General features: G+C 41.3%; 1 protein-coding gene across 1 annotated transcript; it reads left to right on the top strand.

The window, feature by feature from the left end:
• Window positions 1-2,961: 2,961 nt before the first annotated feature.
• lpar4 (lysophosphatidic acid receptor 4) lies at window positions 2,962-22,544 on the top strand. Its single transcript, XM_080415321.1, has 5 exons — window positions 2,962-3,183; window positions 16,793-17,412; window positions 17,788-18,129; window positions 18,864-19,138; window positions 20,991-22,544. Exons 2-5 carry the CDS (start codon window positions 17,179-17,181, stop codon window positions 21,244-21,246), a joined length of 1,107 nt encoding a protein of 368 aa, XP_080271447.1. The 5' UTR covers window positions 2,962-3,183; window positions 16,793-17,178; the 3' UTR covers window positions 21,247-22,544.
• Window positions 22,545-22,889: the final 345 nt, after the last annotated feature.

Genomic DNA, 22,889 nt, shown 5'->3' with positions numbered 1-22,889 from the left:
ACTTTTACTCCATTATAATTATTTGAAAACGTTAGTTTCTAGTTAGAAGTTGTAGATTTTGATTATTATTACTAAACATACATTAACCACTTCAGCCCTATATATACATTTCGGGCATTTGAAAATAGCCGATCTACAAGCTGTATTTTCTACTCAAGTACATTTTTAATTCCAGACTTTTACATGTAACAGAGTACTTCTACATTGCAGTATTGATGCTTTTTGTAAAAACCTGTGAGTACTTTTTCCACCACTGCCTAATACTGTTAATATAACATTAGTGTACTAATATCACCACATACATTCAGTTATCAGGGCAGTACCACAGTTATAAACAACAAGATAGGCTAGCACACTGACAAATGAATATTGAATATAGTCTTTTACTTACAAATAAAACAAATGGTCATGAAGCTGATCAAACTTTTTGTACTTTTTGTAAGTAAAAAGACCATATTTTTGCATCCAAAGAGTCTCAACATTCATTTGTCAGTGAGCAAGCCTATTTAGTTGTTTATGGACATTGATGCTGGCCTCTCTCACACCTGTCTTCAGCCTTGAGTTTAGAGTGTAAACTTTTCTATCATTTGGTACCGCAGTTATGATACGGAAAAATATATACTGATAGTAATACAACAATAGACAGGTAGTAAGCCATCCTCCAATAACTAACCAAAGCTCTGTGCCTCGGTAGCTCTGTAGCTCTGTCTGTGCTGTGTGCAAAAACATCACCCAGTTCTTCTCCTCAGTGCCTGGAGCAATTGCTCTGCATTTGCACACAGCCATTGACCATTACCATGTGCACGGAACACCGAAGCCCGTTTTTCGCTTTCCCCAAATGTCAGCTGTTTATTAGCGTTTTTACGTCAAATAATGTCGCCATGGTTACGTCTCCCCGGCTGTGGGATGGCCTTCCGACCTATGGGATGAATGCTCAAACTGCGCATGAGTCGAATCCATAGACCCACTGTGTTACACTGTTGCCGTCTGCCACAGAGAACGTGCTTAAGCGGCAACGGGAAACGCGCGAGTGCGGGTCCGTCCGGCCGTGTGTGTTTGTGTGGGGACACGGCGACGGGACGCGCACACACGTGTCTGTTGGAACTGTTGCAGGTACCGATAGTCACTTTCCATCCCTGATATACTTATCTGTGCACAGTGCATAACCCAAACTGCATATACTTTCGGTGCTCATATCCCCCGACAGGTATGGACCAGTAGGAATAAAGAACCAGAACCAAGGGAGATGTAATACTACAGAACTCCCTACACTTGGAACGCTCAGGATTTACGTTCTCTATGAGCTATTAACACATATAAAATATGTCTTTATTGTCATATCACAGTGAAGTGTGTAAATAAGTGTGTGAAATTCTCTCTCTCTCTTTCTCGTGCGCACTCCATCCTTTGTAGTTTTTCCTCCCTTCTCATGAAAAAAAACTACAAAGATGGAGAACGCACTGAAAAAGGAAAAGGTACACAAAAGAGTAAATACATCCTAAATACAGAAGCTCAGGGGGAAAAAAACACACAAGAATGTTTCATAAATCTTCCCCTTTCAACCAATCAAATGTCAGTAATGTGTCATTAAGGTTAACGGCCCAATTTAGCAGCTGATGACACCGGGCCCCGCCCCCTCCAGTCCCCCTCCAATGAGGTGCTATTGTTCTGCTTCCTGTGTACACGCGTGCACGCACACGCACACACACACACACACACACACACACACACACACACACACACACACACACACACACACACACACACACACACACACACGCACACACACACGTTTGTATTACTACACTTGTGAGGACATCAATATTTTAGGACAGTTTATGAATACCAGTAGTTTTTTTACACATTTTATGACATTTTAACCCTAAACCTAAAGCCGAAAATAGCAGATCTGCAAGCTCAGTAGCTCACAACACGTTGTTGTGTGGCGATGTTGTGTGGTGATGCGTTGTGAGCTTGTAGATCTGCTATTTTCGGTGCGGGCAACTCATTTTTAAGTTGTTTGATTCAGTATTTAGATTAAAGTAGATTTTATGAGACACGCCCCCTTCCTATACAAACCCATTATAACTTAAAACATTTTAATAATGATAGATTCATCAAAAACACATGTCCTTAGTTCTGGTGACTCATACTGCCCTCCTAATACGTGAGGGGCGTGTTTTTTTCGATTACTTTTTTCCTTAATTGTACTAAAATGTTTTTATTGTATTTCATTTTTTTCATTTTCCCAAAAAATTATTTTAAAAAATGATTAAAAAAAGTAATTGAAAAAACACGGCCCCCTCACGTATCAGGAGGGCAGGATGAGTCACCAGAACCAAAGGACGGGTGTTTCTGATGAATCTATCATGATTAAAATGGAGTTTGAAGTTACAATGGGTTTGTATAGGAAGGGGGCGTGTCTGATAAAAGGAATATCAAATGCTGAATCAAGCAACTTAAAAACTGTCTGGGGTGAAAAACACGAGAGCCTGATTGGATGTTAAAATTACCCCAAACATGTGAAATATCCCTTTAAAGCTAACCTCCAAATGCCTAATCCTAATCCCAACCTGTTTTACTCATTAAAATAAATCTGTATTTTCTTTCTTTTAAAGAAAAAACGTTTTTTTTCTTCTATCATTATTATTTTTATGGCCATAAAATAAAACCATGTTTCTCTTGTGAGGAAAACAGTCCCCACAATGTCCTCTACTTCTCTAGTTCTATTCTACTATACTACTGAGGACATTTGACCCTCACAAGTAGTAGCCTAATAATACAACCACACACACGCACGCGCACACGCACACACACGCACACACACACACACACACACACACACACACACACACACACACACACACACACACACACACACACACACACACACACACACACAGAGGGTGGGTTTGATACGCTCCTGTTTGCGGTGGAAGCATAAAGTCGTCCAGAGGATTACATGGAGGAGGAACGAGCGTTTCTGTTCGGCTCATAATGTTATGATTCATCATTTAATGATGTGTCGCTGTTTATATGACTGTTTATGAGATGAGATGATTATAGATATATATATATAGATACAGTCTGAGGAGCAGACAGTGTTTACTGACCGTTTGAGTCACTTTATAGAAAACTATGGACTTCTTGTCTTTTGACTGATGCCGACGAACACATAACAAGGTATTTATTATTATTATTAATGCTGAAAACGAGGTATTTATTCTGCTATTGTTATTGTTATTATTATTATTAATGCTGATGAACACATAACGAGGTATATATTCTGATATTATTATTATTATTACTATTACTATTATTATTATTACTATTATTATTATTACTATTATTATTATTATTATTATTATTATTATTATTATTATTATTATTATTATTATTATTATTTATGCTGACCAACACAGAGGTATTTATTTATTGTGTCACATTTTAAAATGCAAACATAACAAAGTGATGTTTGTTTTAATGGTTAAATAAGTCACATAACAGTGAACGCAGGTTGTCGCTATAATATCCTAATCTGTCGTGATGATACGACAGATTATAAAGTGGTGTAAAGTAAGTAACTAAGTACATTTACTCAAGTACTGTACTTAATTGAGTAGCCTATGTTGAGGTATTTTTTTTACTTTACTGGAGTATTTCCAATGTTCAATACTTTTACTTCTACGCAAATATTATACTTTTTACTCCACTACTATTTGAAAACTTTAGTTACTATACTGTAGGTTTTTATTATTATTACAAAACATAACTTCAGCCCTATTTAAACTTTGGGCTATTTTCAAAATATTTTGTATACATTTTAAAACTTGGGACATGGGTCATTCTGCATAAAGAGTACTTTTTACTTTCGTTACTTTAAGTATATTTTGATGCCAATACTTTTGTACTTCTCTATGGTAGTCCTGGTCCACAGATAGCTGCTCTGCTCATAGACCCAACAGGTATCAAGAAGACTCACTCCAAAACCAACTCACCCCATTGCTAGGAAAACTCACTCCGGAAAACTCATCCCACAGGGTAGGAAAACTCACCCCCAAGATTTTCGGGGGTAGGAAAACTCACCCCAGGACCTGAGAAAACTCACTCCGGAAAACTCACCCCAATGGTTTTTAACTTTGTGAGCTTTCCATTTTCACAGAATGCTTGGGGTAAAACTTTTTCAGTCATCCGCAGACTTTTTTCGCCGATAAAGTATAGTTTTGGACCATGACGGAGGCGCGCCGACTCAGCAGACCTTGAGGCTGAGGAGTTGCGCCCGAGCGCCTCCAGGCGCGAGTGCCCGCAACGACCAGCCGATGGTCTGCTAGTCGAATCAGCGCCGTCCGAGTTATGTACCGATAGGGACAGAATAGTAAATATTTTTGGTGGGGACTGTGTTTGCCCCACTCACTGCGTTTGCCCCACTGACTGCGTTTGCCCCAACTGCCACTCAAAGTGACTACTGGCCAATCACAGTGCGTCTCCCCCGGGGTGAGTTTTCCTACCCCCGGGGTGAGTTTTCCCAACCCCGGGGTGAGTGTTCCGGAGTGAGTTTTCTCAGGTCCTGGGGTGAGTTTACCCACCCCCCAGGGTGAGTGTTCCTAGCTCCGGGGTGAGTTTTCCTTTTTGAGTTGGGGTGAGTTGGTTTTGGAGTGAGTCTTCTTGTATTCACCCAACATTACACGCGCCGTGCGAGGTCTCCGTCTTTAGGAGAAATAAACTAAACTATCTCGTTACTCACGGAGACAAAGGCTGTTTTGTGTTGTTGAAAGTCTATTGTCTAGGGTGGGAAGCCTCTCAGAACCCCACCTTCTCTGTAGAATACACTTTTTGGGCAGAAAATAAAATATGTCCGCCAGATGGAAGATATTTTTATTTATTCCACTGCGCCCCCTACAGATATGGTCAATATTGTAGCAGTTCTGTAGGGGGCGCAGTGGAGTAAATACACATAATTTCGATCCGGTGGACATATTTTATTTTCTGCCCGAAAAGTGTATTAAACAGTGAAGGTGGGGTTCTGAGAGGATTCCCACCCTGAAGAATAGACTTTCAGCAACACACAACAGGTGTTATTTTGGTGAGTATTGAAGTAGTTTAGTTTATTTTTACTAAAGCAGTGGAATGTTCGGTCTATGAGCAGAGCATTAGATAACTCACTAACTGGACCAGAGCTATTCATGTGTACTCTCAGAGTTACAGAGTGAGAGTACACATGAGAGAACATACAGTGGTGGAAAAAGTAGCCTACTCATTATGTTTTACTTAAGTAAAAGTATGAATAGTGCAGTGAAATACTCTACTCTACAATTAAAAATTGACTTCAGTAATTGTACAAAAGTATTGGTATCGAAATGTACTGGTGTAATTACAACATTAATGTAATTGTAGTGGAGCAAAAATACAATATTCTCTTCTGATATGTAGTGGAGTAGAAGTAAAAGTACTGAAAACTGAAAATACTCCAGTAAAGTAAAAAATACCTCAAAATTGTACTGAAGTACAGTACTTGAGTAAATGTACTTAGTTACTTTACACCACTGATAAAGGGACCAATTAAACAGACCTGTAATCTTTACAACGTGTCTGTTTCAAGTTAAACAACGATTAAAAATGAGCTAAAATGCAGGATATGACTTGGATTGGACAACATTTCATTCTTGGCCGTTTAAACATCGGTGTCTATAATATGAACCCAATATAAAGGTCATAGTCAGCATCACATTGACTCCATGCTGCTTATGTTATGTTGAGTGTTATTTCATTTGAATGGCATTATATCAGTTCATACAGAAGAGACTATAGACTACTAGACGGATAGTAGACCAGTAGTTTTCATGACAAGGAACCCCAAATTGATATGCATTTGACCCCATTCTATAAAAAAGAAAGGGAAGAAGAAGAAGGGCAAGGGGGAAGAGACAGAGATCAATCAATAATAAACAAACAAATTATCATTGACAATTGACAATTATTATTGACAGACAGACAGACAGACAGACAGACAGACAGACAGACAGACAGACAGACAGACAGACAGACAGACAGACAGACAGACAGACAGACAGACAGACAGACAGACAGACAGACAACTTAAATGTTGACAATGGTAATGGTACTTTTACTCCACTTTCAACTTTAGTTATTCGTTACTTTTTGATTATTAAACATACATGAACCACTTAAGCTCTATACAGTATATTTCGGCTATTTAAAAATAGCCGACCTACAAGCTCACCATGCATCGCAACGCGTTGTGAGCTTGTAGATCTGCTGTTTTCATTAGATTTGTTTGAAAACTTGAAATGGCACAGTCTGCATAATGAGTACTTTTACTTTTTGCACTTCAAGTATATTCTGATGCCAATGCCTTTGTACTTTTACATTCAAGTAAACTTTGAATTCCGGATTTTTACTTGTAACAGAGTATTTCAACATTGCAGTATTGATACTTTTACTCGAGTAAAAAATGGGAGTACTACGTGTGTGTCTGCGTGTCTGTCTGCAGAGTGAGAGAGAGAGAGAGAGAGCGACAGCTGCATCATGTAAAGTGATACCTATAGAGCAGACAGACAGGTCCTCCTCCTACAGCTCTAGCCCCGCCCCCAGCCCACACATACAAACACAGTACAGCAGTGCTCCTCAAAGCTTCTTCATGTCCAGAACCCCCGTCTGAAACCACTTCACTACTTCAATCCTAATTGTGCCAAATGCCCCTATACTGTTTATACTGGGGTGCATTTGGTGAAATGAGTGCACACACACAAATACACACATACACACGCACAGACAGACAGACAGACGGGCAGGCAGGCAGACAGACAGACAGACAGACAGACAGAGATTTAGCTATTCATTCAGCTCACACTCCAGCTGTCTAGCACACAATCTGAATGTTGTACAGTATATATTACAGTACTGTCAGTGTACTACTTCCATGTTGTACAGTATATTACACTGGGCTGTACTGTACACAGTACTGTCAGTGTACTACATCCATGCACAAACATAATGTTGGCAGTCTGTGTGAGGAGGCTGGGACACAGCCATAGTACATAGAAGTCTCTGGTGTGCGTGTGCGTGTGCGTGTGCGTGTGCGTGTGTGTGTGTGTGTGTGTGTGTGTGTGTGTGTGTGTGTGTGTGTGTGTTTGTGCATGCAAGTGCGTCTGTGCGTGCATAAAGTCTCAAAATTGTGTTAATGCGTGCACATTTGAGGACATACAGTATATTATGTGCATGTCTACAGTATGTGTGCATGTGTGTGTGTGTGTGTGTGTGTGTGTGTGTGTGTGTGTGTGTCTGTGTGTGTGTGTGTGTGTGTGTGTGTGTGTGTGTGTGTGTGTGTGTGTCTGTGTGTGTGTGTGTGTGTGTGTGTGTGTGTGTGCGCAGGGTACAGTGAGGGCATTGTAAAGCTCAGGGAGGCTTTTTGGAGGCGTGTGAAAATGTTGTAAAGATGTCACCTTGCAGCTGGAACTGATGGACTGCCCGTGTGTGAGTGTGTGTGTGTGTGTGTGTGTGTGTGTGTGTGTGTGTGTGTGTGTGTGTGTGTGTGTGTGTGTGTGTGTGTGTGTGGGGGGAGGGTAAAGCTACAGTAGGCCTACACAGACATCATGACACATACAGCATGAGGCCAGTCTTAAAACAGGAAGTGAAAACATTATTTTGGACGGTGTGTGTGTGTGTGTGTGTGTGTGTGTGTGTGTGTGTGTGTGTGTCTGCTTCACTGGCTCGTCTAGCAGGAGCACACAGAGGACAAAACTCTGATTATGTTGTTATGCTTACTGTATAAATATTAATGGTTGTCATTTTGTATTGTTTGGATATACTGTATAAATAACACTGTTCATAATATGTTGTCTCTTCCTCTAGCCTATTTAGACCCAGTGGTGTTAAAAAAAAATGTTTTACACAAGTAAAAGTATCAATACTGCATTGTAGAAATTCTCTGTTACAAGTAAAAGTCTGGAATTCAAAATGTACTTGATTAAAAGTACCATAGTATTGGTATCAAAATGTACTTAAAGTACCAAAAGTAAAAGTACTCATCTGCCAATGCTTTGTCAATGCAAATGCGTGGATTCATGGAAAAAATGCACAAGAACGTGAATCCACGCATTTGCATTGACAAAGCATTGGCAGATTCCGCCCCAGAGGTAAAATAAAACTGCGGTGGGACCGTGCCCTTACACAAGTTTTCAAATAGCAGATCTACAAGCTCACAATGCGTCGCATCACAGGACGCATTGTGAGCTTGTAGAACGTCTGTTTTCAAAAGGCCGAAATGTATATAGGGATGAAGTGGTTAATGTATGTTTTGTAATAATAATCGAAATCTACAACTAGTAACTAGTAACTAAAGTTTTCAAATAATTGTAGTGGAGTAAAAGTACAATATTTGCCTCTGAGATGTAGTGGAGTAGAAGTAAAAGTATTGAAAATTGGAAATACTCAAGTAAAAATACTATTTCGATTTTGATAATTATTACAAAACATACATTAACAACTTCAGCCCAATATACTTTGGCTATTTGAAAATAGCCGATCTACAAGCTCACAATGCGTTGCGATGCAACTTATGCAAGTCTGTATCTAAACTACAATATCAGTTTTTCTTTTTTATATATAATTATATAGAAATTACATACAATGAGAAGTTTTGAAAAGGAAATGAACTGAAGACATCATTCACCGGTGGAGGAGGTGACCTTAGCTATGCAAGCCAGTACTTATAGCCTATAATATTGCCCTATAAATGTACAATGTTTCTCAAAGTGGGGTGTGGGGACCCCCTGGGGTCCTTGAAGGGTATTCAGGGGGTCCCCAGCAAAACGAGGAACAGCTTAAGCAATTAAACACTTTTTGAACATTTTTGTTCAGGAGGACAGAAAACAACAGTCCATTGAGTTCAATGGAGAAGTGGGTTATAAAGAAAGTGGAATCTTCGGTTCCACTTTCTATATAATCTATATAATGAAAGTGAACTAGTTGAAAGGTTGGAAAGTGGTTGAAAGAGGTTAATGTCCCTGCTGTGTGGGGTCCCTGGCAAAGGATATTTTCAAATGGGGGTCCGTGGGCCGGCTATGTATCAATTTGGGAGTCCTTGACATGAAAATGTTTGAGAACTACTTCACTGAAGAGCTCCAAATGTAATTACATAAAATAACACTATGGAAATATGAATAATGAGACCAAACTTTTTGACATCACGTTACGTTGATGTCGTTGCTATATCGACCATGTAGATGAAGTTCATTATTTCATGTGGTTGCTGTCAGGGGAAAACGTCAGTGGTGGAAAAAGTATCAATACTGCAATTTAGAAGTACTCTGTTACAAGTAAAAGTCCAGAATTCAAATTGTACTTGAGTAAAAGTATGAAAGTATTTGCATCAAAATGTACTTCAAGTACCAAAAGTAAAAGTACTCATTATACAAAATGTCCCATTTAAAGTTTTCAAATGTATACAAATCTTGTGAAAATAGCCTACACGCTTTGAAAATAGCCTACAGCTTTTTGAAAATAGCCTACAAGCTCACAATGGACGCATTGTGAGCTTGTAGATCGGCTATTTTCAGTGCTGAAGTGGTTACTGTATGTTTTGTAATAATAATCCAAATCTACAAAGTAACTAGTAACTAAAGTTTTCAAATGATTGTAGTGGAGTAAAAGTACAATATTTAACTCTGATATGTAGTGGAGTAGAAGTAAAAGTATTGGAAATGTATTGGAAATACTCGAGTAAAGTACAAATACCTCAAAATTGCACTTAAGTACAGTACTTGAGTACATGTACTTTCCACCACTGAACAACGTTGTGGGTTATTGCCTCAAGCAAAGTCTGCAGTGATGCAGACATATGATGGAAAGTATGCATCAGGGGCATAAGTCCATGAGAGAGTCCTTATACACTGCAACCCTGAGCCCTTATGAACTTATGATTAATGTGCATCAAAGTCTCTGTCTGTCTGTCTGTCTGTTGGAATACTTTATTAGCAATTTGCAAAATAATTAGCACAGGAAAGTACAGCTCAATACAAGGTCTGCTAAGAAGATTTTAAACCCTAGAAAGCCTATGGTTTGTTTCCATTGGGGTCCTTTGTACACACACACACACACACCCACCCACCCACACACACACACGCACGCACGCACGCACGCACGCACGCACGCACGCACGCACGCACGCACGCACGCACGCACGCACGCACGCACGCACGCACGCACGCACGCACGCACGCACGCACGCACGCACGCACGCACGCACGCACACACACACACACACACACACACACACACACACACACACACACACACACACACACACACACACACACACTTTGGACGGTGTGTGTGTGTGTGTGTGTGTGTGTGTGTGTGTGTGTGTGTGTGTCTGCTTCACTGGCTCGTCTAGCAGGAGCACACAGAGGACAAAACTCTGATTATGTTGTTATGCTTACTGTATAAATATTAATGGTTGTCATTTTGTATTGTTTGGATATACTGTATAAATAACACTGTTCATAATATGTTGTCTCTTCCTCTAGCCTATTTAGACCCAGTGGTGTTAAAAAAAAATGTTTTACACAAGTAAAAGTATCAATACTGCATTGTAGAAATTCTCTGTTACAAGTAAAAGTCTGGAATTCAAAATGTACTTGATTAAAAGTACCATAGTATTGGTATCAAAATGTACTTAAAGTACCAAAAGTAAAAGTACTCATCTGCCAATGCTTTGTCAATGCAAATGCGTGGATTCATGGAAAAAATGCACAAGAACGTGAATCCACGCATTTGCATTGACAAAGCATTGGCAGATTCCGCCCCAGAGGTAAAATAAAACTGCGGTGGGACCGTGCCCTTACACAAGTTTTCAAATAGCAGATCTACAAGCTCACAATGCGTCGCATCACAGGACGCATTGTGAGCTTGTAGAACGTCTGTTTTCAAAAGGCCGAAATGTATATAGGGATGAAGTGGTTAATGTATGTTTTGTAATAATAATCGAAATCTACAACTAGTAACTAGTAACTAAAGTTTTCAAATAATTGTAGTGGAGTAAAAGTACAATATTTGCCTCTGAGATGTAGTGGAGTAGAAGTAAAAGTATTGAAAATTGGAAATACTCAAGTAAAAATACTATTTCGATTTTGATAATTATTACAAAACATACATTAACAACTTCAGCCCAATATACTTTGGCTATTTGAAAATAGCCGATCTACAAGCTCACAATGCGTTGCGATGCAACTTATGCAAGTCTGTATCTAAACTACAATATCAGTTTTTCTTTTTTATATATAATTATATAGAAATTACATACAATGAGAAGTTTTGAAAAGGAAATGAACTGAAGACATCATTCACCGGTGGAGGAGGTGACCTTAGCTATGCAAGCCAGTACTTATAGCCTATAATATTGCCCTATAAATGTACAATGTTTCTCAAAGTGGGGTGTGGGGACCCCCTGGGGTCCTTGAAGGGTATTCAGGGGGTCCCCAGCAAAACGAGGAACAGCTTAAGCAATTAAACACTTTTTGAACATTTTTGTTCAGGAGGACAGAAAACAACAGTCCATTGAGTTCAATGGAGAAGTGGGTTATAAAGAAAGTGGAATCTTCGGTTCCACTTTCTATATAATCTATATAATGAAAGTGAACTAGTTGAAAGGTTGGAAAGTGGTTGAAAGAGGTTAATGTCCCTGCTGTGTGGGGTCCCTGGCAAAGGATATTTTCAAATGGGGGTCCGTGGGCCGGCTATGTATCAATTTGGGAGTCCTTGTCATGAAAATGTTTGAGAACTACTTCACTGAAGAGCTCCAAATGTAATTACATAAAATAACACTATGGAAATATGAATAATGAGACCAAACTTTTTTACATCACGTTACGTTGATGTCGTTGCTATATCGACCATGTAGATGAAGTTCATTATTTCATGTGGTTGCTGTCAGGGGAAAACGTCAGTGGTGGAAAAAGTATCAATACTGCAATTTAGAAGTACTCTGTTACAAGTAAAAGTCCAGAATTCAAATTGTACTTGAGTAAAAGTATGAAAGTATTTGCATCAAAATGTACTTCAAGTACCAAAAGTAAAAGTACTCATTATACAAAATGTCCCATTTAAAGTTTTCAAATGTATACAAATCTTGTGAAAATAGCCTACACGCTTTGAAAATAGCCTACAGCTTTTTGAAAATAGCCTACAAGCTCACAATGGACGCATTGTGAGCTTGTAGATCGGCTATTTTCAGTGCTGAAGTGGTTACTGTATGTTTTGTAATAATAATCCAAATCTACAAAGTAACTAGTAACAAAAGTTTTCAAATGATTGTAGTGGAGTAAAAGTACAATATTTAACTCTGATATGTAGTGGAGTAGAAGTAAAAGTATTGGAAATTTATTGGAAATACTCGAGTAAAGTACAAATACCTCAAAATTGCACTTAAGTACAGTAATTGAGTACTTTCCACCACTGAACAACGTTGTGGGTTATTGCCTCAAGCAAAGTCTGCAGTGATGCAGACATATGATGGAAAGTATGCATCAGGGGCATAAGTCCATGAGAGAGTCCTTATACACTGCAACCCTGAGCCCTTATGAACTTATAATCAATGTGCATCAAAGTCTCTGTCTGTGTGTCTGTTTGAATACTTTATTAGCAATTTGCAAAATAATTAGCACAGGAAAGTACAGCTCAATACAAGGTCTGCTAAGAAGATTTTAAACCCAAGAAAGCCTATGGTTTGTTTCCATTGGGGTCCTTTGTACTCAATTCACAGTCACACACACACACACACACACACACACACACACACACACACACACACACACACACACACACACACACACACACACACACACACACACACACACACACACACACACACACACACACACACACACACACACACACACACCTTTTCTACAGTACACAAGCTTATTGTCACAGCTATAGCTCAAACACACTCTTCATAAAGCATTCCAAGTGTACAGTATGTGGTTGATTTTCTTTTATTGCTGGTGTCATTATTTGTGATGGTGAAAAGGAGAATCATCTCACACAAAGTCTTCATCATGTTTGCTTTGGTTCACTGTGAGGAGGTGTGAAGAGACATGCTTCATGGACTGGACAGAACAACTGCAGTTCTTCATCAGAGTGGACCTAACAACCACACATATACACAGTCAAAGATATCTGTCAAATGCACACAATGGAGTCAAAGTCAAATGCACATATGGATTCAAATGCCCCGTCAAATGCACATTATGCTATATATGGAGACAAAGTCCACTGGACACGTATGACCCATCGCGACCTCATCACGATGACAGACGTAAACACAAAAGGGCTGAAATAGAACGCAAGCTTTAAGGGCCGGAAAAGTCACTGAGAACAGGCGAGCCCAGGCAAGTGACACCGAGGAAATAACCAAGCAGCGACGTTAGCCTGGTTCCAGACCAATCTGACATTGCAAATTTAAAAAATGGCCCGTGGCAGATCAGTTCTGGCCCCTCTCAATAGAGGTTGGATTTCTCTCCCTCCGAAGCTGTGAGGGACCAATCAGGGCCCAGTATGCAAATATGGGGCGGTTTTATCACCAGAGGCATTTTTGTGAATTTGCCCCTCGGAAATGCAGTTTCCACACGGAGATTCCAGACTAACATCTACGCAGTGATATTAGTCTGGCCATGCCAGGCTACAGCGACGTGCCCAACGCGACGCATTGTGAGCTTGTAGATCAGCTATTTTCTAAAGATTTGTATTCATTTGAAATGGGACATTCTGCATAATGAGTACTTTTACTTTTGGTACTTTAAGTACATTTTAATGCCAATACTTTTGTACTTTTACTCAAGTACATTATTAATTCCAGACTTTTACTTTTACTTAAGTAAAAAAAAAAAGTACTTTTTCCACCACTGCTTACACTCGACTAGGAGGGACCATGTGGTCAGTGAAATCAGTAGGTTTCATTGTGCTGTGTGATTAGATTATGAGACGTCTTGTTTGACATTATGGCCTGAGGGGGGGCAGCACTAAATGAAAGGTCACTCAAATGGTTAGATTGATAGGGTTCTTTTCTCCAGGGAACAATGAATACCCTCAGCAACTTTCATGTCAATCTTTCTACCCAATAGACTTTGAGATCAGTGTTCATTTTGTTGAGTAAAACTAAGACTAAAGCTCCTTACACACCGGAGGCGATTTTTTTCATGCGAATAATACGTTTTTTTTAAAATAAAACGTATAAAGTCAATGCAAGCTTCCATGGAGCGAAAAAGCGAGGCGAAAAAGCGTCTTCTAATTATTCGGAACGAGTCCGAATTTTGCGTATATTCGCATAATCACCGGTGTGTCACCACCTTTAGACTAAGATTTTGATATTTAGACTAGACTACGACTAAACAATTTCAGAAGACTAAAATAGGGCTAAAACTACTAACTAACTAAATCAGAATTTGCTGTCAAAATTAACATTGGCGATATCTGTTGTACAAATGGCCATTTTGGGCTTGAGGATTGACCATGGGGGTCACCAGAATCAGTAGGGTCTCATTAGTAGGGACTCAAGACTTGTGGACAGAACGACTGACCGATCGATGTCTTAAATATGTTTCCCTTTTTCTCACAATTTAGCCAAGTCCCTGTTTTCCCCACATAGACGCAGTGGTGGAAAGTAACTAAGTACATTTACTTAAGTACTGTACTTAAGTACAATTTTGAGGTATTTGTACTTTACTTGAGTATTTCCAATTTCCAATACTTTTACTTCTACTCCACTACATCTCAGAGGCAAATATTGTACTTTTACTCCACTACAATTATTTGAGAACTTTAGTTACAAGTTACTTTTCAGATATAAATTATGATATTATGAAACATACTTTTACCACTTTTGCCCTGTTTTATACCTCGGCTATTTGAAAATAGCCGATCTACAAGCTCACAACGCTTCGCAAAGCGACGCGTTGTGAGCTTGTAGATCTGCTATTTTCAAACATTTTAGTACTTTTACTTTTGATACTTTAAGTACATTTTGATGCCAATACTTTTGTACTTTTACTCAAGTAAATTTTGAATTCTGGACTTTTACTTGTAACAGAGTATTTTTATTTTGCAGTATTGGTACTTTTACTTAAGTAAAGAATTTGAGTACTTTTTCCACCACTGCATAGATGTAGAACCTGGACAAAAAATATGTGGTCTACTACTTACACCCAATCATCATCATCTGTGTGGAGTTTGCATGGTCTCCCCGTGTCCCCTAGGGGGAAAAAATGGGTTACAAAATCATGGGATAAAGATTTTATAAACAAATAAATAATAATAATGATAGCAATTGGTGTCGTATTTCATATTGTTATCGTTGATTAGTCACCTTTACAACGAGGTATAACTTGTAAGGATCGTGCAATCGTGGAATGAGTAACACAGCTAAACGTGTGGGGTAGTAGTGCCCCCATAAAGATTTGCCCAAATCCCCCAATATATTATGCTTCTGTTGGTATTCACTCTCGTTTTGAGCAACCTGCCAGCACACACCTGCTGAGAGGTGTTAATTTTGACTGCACATTTCGATTTAGTTTTAGTCAGTCTTTTGAATAAAATTCCATTTAGTTTTAGTCACATTTTAGCCATATGAAATGTTTTAGTTTTAGTCTAGTTTTAGTTAGCCTCGGAAACCCATGCCTTTTTTTGGGTAAGTTTTAGTCGACTAAATATCATAAGATTATAGTCGACTAAAATGTAGTTTGGCGGTGTCTTGATGGCGTCATAATGGTTGATTTTACACCTGGTTACATGCTGGGAATAGACGATCTACAAGCTCACAACGCGCTGTGAGCTTGTAGATCTGCTATTCTCAGAGCGCAACACCCGAGCGCAACCAAACATAAAATGACTTGTCTTTTAGTTCAACATTTTAGTATAGTTTTTATTTGTTGACGTTTCAAATTGTCAATATATTTAGTCCTAGTTTTAGTCGTCATAGCTTAGTTTTTATCTAGTTTTCGTCGGTGAAAAAAGGTAGTCGACGAACATCTTTCGTCATAGTTTTAGTCAGTGAAATCAACACTGCTGTGCTGCTGAGAGGTGTGTGCCAGTCACATGAAGGTGTGTGACTGGCACAGTGGCCGGAGGTACTCGGGATACACAGAGGCTCTCCGCAGCCTCACATTGTGCACCCTAGCAGAGAGGCGCAGTCAACTGTGTCTCGACTTTGCCAGGAAGCTGTTTAAGTCCAACTTCAGAAACTGGCTACCCTGCCTCAGGAAGGAGATCTCTGGTCGCCAAACAAGGAATGGAGATGACCTGGACACTCTACATTGCCGAACTGAGAGATACAAGAAATCACCAATCCCATATATGTGCAGACTTTTAAATGATAGTGGATGTTAGATTGTTTTATGTTACTAGATTTTTATGTTACTAGATTGGCAATTGCATTTTTTAGATTTGAAGTTTTATATTGTAATCAGCAAAATAATTCAGTGCTTTTAATGGCACCTGTCTTTTTAAACATCTGTGATCATGCTGAAATCTGAATAAACATAAACACCTGAGCATGAGTCCTGCAACTTTGTTGAGTTTGTGTATGGTCCAAGCAGCAACACTGCCCCCCCCCCCCCCCCCATGGAAAGATGCCACGTTTTGTCCCTTCAGGATAAGTAAAGGTAGAATAGATATATTAGGAAAGGAAAAATGAGCCTCCATGACAGCTTGTTTGCTTCTCATTCCTTTGACTTTATTGTGAGGATGTGACCCTTTGTTTTTTCCTTTGTCTCCGCAGGAGGATCAACTGTCAGGGCCTTGTGGTTCCCGCATCCTGTGTGGTTGTGTGCGTGTGCGTGTGCGTGTGTGTGTGTGTGTGTGTGTGTGTGTGTGTGTGTGTGTGTGTGTGTGTGTGTGTGTGTGTGTGTGTGTGTGTGTGTGTGTGTGCGTACGCGTGTGTGCGCGCACGTGTATGTGCGTGCGAGTGTGTGTCCAGGATGGCTCGGTGGGAGCTGGGCCGGTGGACATCGCTCTGACACCATCGTTTCCTAGACATCTCTAAAGTGGCCCTCGGACATTTCCTGACGGACGGACGGACGGACCGCCACTTTTTACTGCCCCCCCTCCCCGCCTTAGATCTGTGGAGGACCACCCACCTCACCCCGGTGCCCACAGCGCCTCACCATGGCCAGCCTGGTGCTGAACGAGACGGGCATGGAGGACTGCGGCATCGACGACTCCTTCAAGTACAACCTGTACTCGGTGGTCTACAGCGTGGTGTTCGTCCTGGGCCTGGTCACCAACTGCGCCGCGCTGTTCGTCTTCTGCTTCCGCATGAAGATGCAGAACGAGACCACCATGTTCATGACCAACCTGGCCATGTCGGACCTGGTGTTCGTCTTCACGCTGCCCTTCAAGGTATCCATGCGCGTTTTAACCCATTAAGACCTGAGGCGATTCTTTTTTTTTTTTTTCTAAATCCTAACAGTTTTTTGAAAGAAATCTTTAAAAAAAAAAGTCAAGACTTTTCAAAAATAGCAGATCTACAAGCTCATAGCGCGGCACCCGGTGCCGCTCTTTGAGTATATCTGCTATTTTTGAATAGCCAAAGAAATCTGAAGTGACACAGATGCGTTCCAGGTCTAACATTTTATTAACCATTAATCTGAATACAATTAGAAACCCACCCCAACTGCTTACACTTGCTCAATGAAGAGACTTGTTTATTGAATGCAACGTACATATTCAACCAATAAAAAATATGAATGTTTAACATCTACTTCTTACTTCCAGGTGTTCTACAACGTCAACCGCCACTGGCCGTTCGGCGACGGCCTGTGCAAGGTGTCGGGCACGGCCTTCATCACCAACATCTATGGCAGCATCTTCTTCCTCACCTGCATCAGCGTGGACCGCTTCCTCGCCATCGTGTACCCGTTCCGCTCGCGCTCCGTGCGCACGCGGCGCAACGCGGCGCTGGTGTGCGCCGCCGTGTGGCTCACCATCCTGGGCGGCGGCATCTCGGTCACCTTCTTCTCCACCATCAACCGGGCCAACCGGGCCACGGCCTGCTTCGAGGGCTTCTCCAAGAGCACCTGGAAGAACTACCTGTCCAAGATCACCATCTTCATCGAGGTACGAATAGTTGTGTAGATAGTAAGTAGGGGCTCAGTGGTGGACAGGGGGGGGGGTCATCCTTATGTTCCCTGGGTTCTATGTCCCCCAGGTTCTGTGTTCCGGGTTTTATGTTCCCCAGGTTCTGTGTTCCGGGTTCTATGTTCCCCAGGTTCTGTGTTCCGGGTTTTATGTTCCCCAGGTTCTGTGTTCCGGGTTCTATGTTCCCCAGGTTCTGTGTTCCGGGTTCTATGTTCCCCAGGTTCTGTGTTCCGGGTTCTATGTTCCCCAGGTTCTGTGTTCCGGGTTTTATGTTCCCCAGGTTCTGTGTTCCCGGGTTTTATGTTCCCCAGGTTCTATGTGCCTCGGTTTTCTATGTTCCCCGCTTACCTTAGGGTTAGGTTTAGTGTTGTAAGCGGGGAACATAGAACCCAGGGAACATAGATTCGCTCCCAATCAATCAGTACATTAAATGATTGATTGAATACTTTATAAGTCAAAAATAAATAAAAAACAGCACGGAAGTATAGTAAAACACTTGGGCTAAAAGGATAACACAACAAATTCCACTGTGGTCCTACATTTACTTACTAATGTACTTTTTGGAGGGTTTTTAGTTTTTTGTGCAAGCACATGAATGTCACTCATTATTATTATTACTGAATTATAATTTGTTTGCTCAAAAGATGCCATGGAAATGTTTCCAAGTTGTTTACATAATTGTCATTCACGTCGTTTCTGCTTCCGTGTTCTAGATCGTGGGCTTCCTGCTCCCCCTGCTGGCCAACCTGGTGTGTTCGTCCCTGGTGCTGCGGACGCTGAGGAAGCCGGCCACGGTGGGCGGCTGCTCCGACAGCAAGAAGCGGGTCCTGAGGATGATCCTGGTGCACCTGGCCATCTTCATCGTCTGCTTCGTGCCCTACAACTCCATCCTCTTCCTCTACGCGCTGGTGCGCACGCAGGCCCTGGCCAACTGCTCCGTGGAGCGCTTCGCCCGCACGCTCTACCCCATCACCCTGTGTCTGGCCAGGTACACAGACACACTCCTTTTTATTAGTTTTAGAGCATACATGGGCAACTGGCGGCCCGGGGGCCACATGCGGCCCCACCTTCACTTAATGCGGCCCGCAGTTTAATATCGGAATACTGATATGTTATTGATTTCAGCTGTTATGATTCCAAACATGCAAACATGACCCGCTTTAAAGATGGAGTGCCATGATATTTTTCAACCCTAAAACCTGATCATAAGGTATTATTATTATGTAAGGATTTTTTTCAACAAAAAAAAGTGTACAGTAAGTGTTAAAATGTTGTTTGTATGTAGACACACCCACCAGTGCATTAAGTATACCTGGTTCTCACCTTAGCACCTCCTCCACCACCTTAGCACCACCCACCTGTCCTAGTCCCTCCTCCTCCTCATGCCCACACCTGTTGTGTTATGATAATGAGGGGGAGGGTGTGGGCTTTGTGATGTCACTAAAGTGCTGTTTCTCTATTGGCACGTTTGACCCTCAAGGTTTCAGCCTCCAGGAAGAAACTCCAAATAGTCAGAGAAGACATAAAACACCATAAAAACACCACCGGGGGGCTTAATGAAGTTCTGTCAACCTCATAGACACATGAAAAACCGAAAAAGTGCAAAAACATGGCACCACCTCTTTAATTACTTCAGTCTATATTAGTAGCTTAATGGCTAGTATTAACATTCTATTGCCTTTTTTATGTCCAATGTATTTGTATTTAAGTTCATAAAGTTAACATAAGTATAACTAAATGAATTTTAAATTAAATAAAAATGTAACTTTTCAGGATTCCAATTCAAAAATAGCAACAAAAAAAATCTGGATTCATATAAAAAAATAGCAAAAATAGCAGATCTACAAGCTCAAAACACGTCGCACCGGGACGCGTTTTGAGCTTGTAGATCTGCTCTTTTTGCTATTTTTGCTACTGTGTGTGACAGAAATTACGAAAGAAGTTAAAATACGGATATAAGAGGTCTGCCCAATAGTACATGCAATGTGTCCCTCTGGAGTGAGTGTGGAAATATAGAGGCCCTCTCCATCATCAAAGTTGCATCAACCCTGTTTTAGAGGATTTATATTGGAAGATAAGATTTCATATCTACCCAAAATAGTAGAGAAAATGTCCTTAGTTTTTAGAAATATTCTATGATTTTAGTTAGTTTTAGTTAGTTTTGTGAACGCACAATACAGTTCCAGTCAGTTACTGTATATTTCATGAGTCATTTCTAAAATGTTGTCTAGTTCTCTTTACTTTGTTGGTTTTAGTTAAAGAGGCATTTCACTTTACAACACCACTGGGGCCATTTTAACGTGTACTCAGGCTTTAGGGTGCACCCGAGACAGTTTTTAAGTAGCTTGAGTCAATATTTAGATCAGACACACTCCTCCTATGTAAACCAATTGAAATTAACCCATTAAGACCTGGAACTGTGTCATTTTTAGATTTGAGCTAAAAAGCATTATTCTACGCTTTGGGCTATTCAAAAATAGCAGATCTACAAGCTCATAGCGCGGCACCGAGTGCCGCGCTACGAGCTTGTAGATCTGCTATTTTTGAAAATTCGTGAAAATGTGTGCAAATCTTTGAATATATATATTTTTAAAGCGAACATTTTAACTCAAATCTTTGCTTCTGGGGGTCCCTGGAACAAAATATTTTGATGGGCGTCCGCGGCCAAATACATATCATTTTGGGGGTCCTTGACATGAAAAAGATTGAGCACCACTGATATAGAAACATACGTTTTTCAGAAAACTGTAGAGATTTAGGAGACATGTAGAATCGGCTTCAGGTCTTAATGGGTTAAAACAACACCTTCCTGCTTCTGGTGACTTGATTTGTCCTTCTAGCCTCAACTGCTGCCTGGACCCGGTGGTCTACTACTTCACCTCCGAGAGCTTCCAGAAGAGCCTGACCACGGGGGGGGGGAAGGGGTCCGGCAGCCGGCCGGAGAGCCACCCGACCCGGAGCGACGCAGACACCCCGTCCAACACCCTGACCAGGGACACACACACCTCCTCCTCACCCCCCCTGTCTCTGACCAGGGAGGCGCCCCTCTCCAGCAACGGGAAGGAGACCCCACGACACTCTGAGACCCAGTTCTGAGCCCTGTGGGTGCGTCTCAAAAGCTCCTTAAGTAAAAAAAACATCCTAGTTTTCCCTCGCTTGCGTCCTTTCCTTTCCGTCTTGGTCTCCTCCCAGCGAGGACGCAACGCACGGAGGAAAACGAGGCGAGGAGAGAGAGGACACGAATAAAACGTTGTTTTAGAGAAGTGGGACGTGGATTCCTCCGAAGGGTCATGTTAAGCGACGTCCATTTCTGATGACATCAACACAGCTGAGCCCCCCACCCCCCCCAACTTAATGACTCTGTTTAGACACGTTAATAAACCCTGATCGTTGATGGCAATGAAAGAACAGTCTATAGTTATTATGACACAGTTTAATTTGCCACATTGACGTCCCCGCAAAAAAAAGACTAATGCACGCGCAATGTAACATTGCCAGCTGTAGGGGGCGGAGTCAGTGACGTCATGCCGACTGTTCAGCTTGTAAAGTCTTCCCGTTAGGATACGCATTTGTTTCCTTGCTCCTAGCTCCTCAACGATGCCTTCTAATCCTAATTCCTAGCTCCCTTGGAGCAGCAAATAAAGAGACTTGACACGAAGTGGCTGCAAAATGGCGGACGTGACTCCTCCTACTTCCTGGTTTGGAGAGAGGATAGAGGAGCTATAGGTCAGAGGGTGGAGGGACATGAGAAGGACATGAGACGCACCCAATGAGGAGACACCGAGGAGGACAGACAATGGACGGAGGACAGACTGATGTCTGGACAGACAGACAGACAGACAGACAGACAGACAGACAGACAGACAGACAGACAGACAGACAGACAGACAGACAGACAGACAGACAGACAGACAGACAGACAGACAGACAGACAGACAGACAGACAGACAGACAGACAGACAGACAGACAGACAGACAGACAGACAGACAGACAGAGAGCAGGAATGGCATTGAACTTTCTGTCATTGCACTTTCATGATATTGAACTTTCTGTCTGTCTGTCTGTCTGTCTGGCAGGAATAATGACATTGAACTTGACCTCCAGAATATAAAGGATCAAGCGGTTTGGTTTGGTTGGTGAATGAATGGGACAAACACATAACTGAGCAGATTAGTTAAGTCCTGAGGTACGGCCGAGGATTTACAAGAATTCCTACACACTGCAGGAACACACACACACACACACACACACACACACACACACACACACACACACACACACACACACACACACACACACACACACACACACACACACACACACACACAGTGAGGAATCATGCATAGTCTGCTGTTCAGTATTGTTGGAGCTGATGTGATGTGATGCTGATGTGTTGTAGGTTGGACCACACCGCTGTTCAGGTGTTCTACTCTGTCTGTGTCGCACAGTGATGACATCATCATCATCATCATCATCATCATCATCATCATCATCATCATCATCATCATCATCATCATCATGTGTTTAGTCTGCTGAGGTGCAGATGTTAATGTTTCACCACCACGGTCTGTTGAGCGAGTCTGAGTCCATTTAAGGTCTGTTCACACTGAGTACTGACAGTCCATTAAATGATGGTTGTGAAGCTGCTCTTCTCTGCTGCTGTTTATTGCTGCTGGTCTTTACATAAAGGACTCCAACTCGTTTCAATATTACTGAGCTTTCTTACCGGGTGCATGGT

The sequence above is a fragment of the Gymnoscopelus braueri genome, assembly GCF_963280865.1.
Source record: "Gymnoscopelus braueri genome assembly, chromosome: 20".
Taxonomy (NCBI): Eukaryota; Metazoa; Chordata; class Actinopteri; order Myctophiformes; family Myctophidae; genus Gymnoscopelus; species Gymnoscopelus braueri.
The sequence above is the reverse complement of the archived record's forward strand: the minus strand, read 5'-3'. Positions and strand labels throughout refer to the sequence as shown.

What these genes read in the sequence shown, in the direction of transcription:
- lpar4 (XM_080415321.1), top strand. Translation starts at nt 17,179, where the DNA reads ATGGCCAGCCTGGTGCTGAACGAGACGGGCATGGAGGACTGCGGCATC. An exon ending in AGATCACCATCTTCATCGAG is followed by an intron (nt 18,130 to 18,863) that starts GTACGAATAGTT and finishes TCCGTGTTCTAG; the next exon opens with ATCGTGGGCTTCCTGCTCCC. An exon ending in ATCACCCTGTGTCTGGCCAG is followed by an intron (nt 19,139 to 20,990) that starts GTACACAGACAC and finishes TTGTCCTTCTAG; the next exon opens with CCTCAACTGCTGCCTGGACC.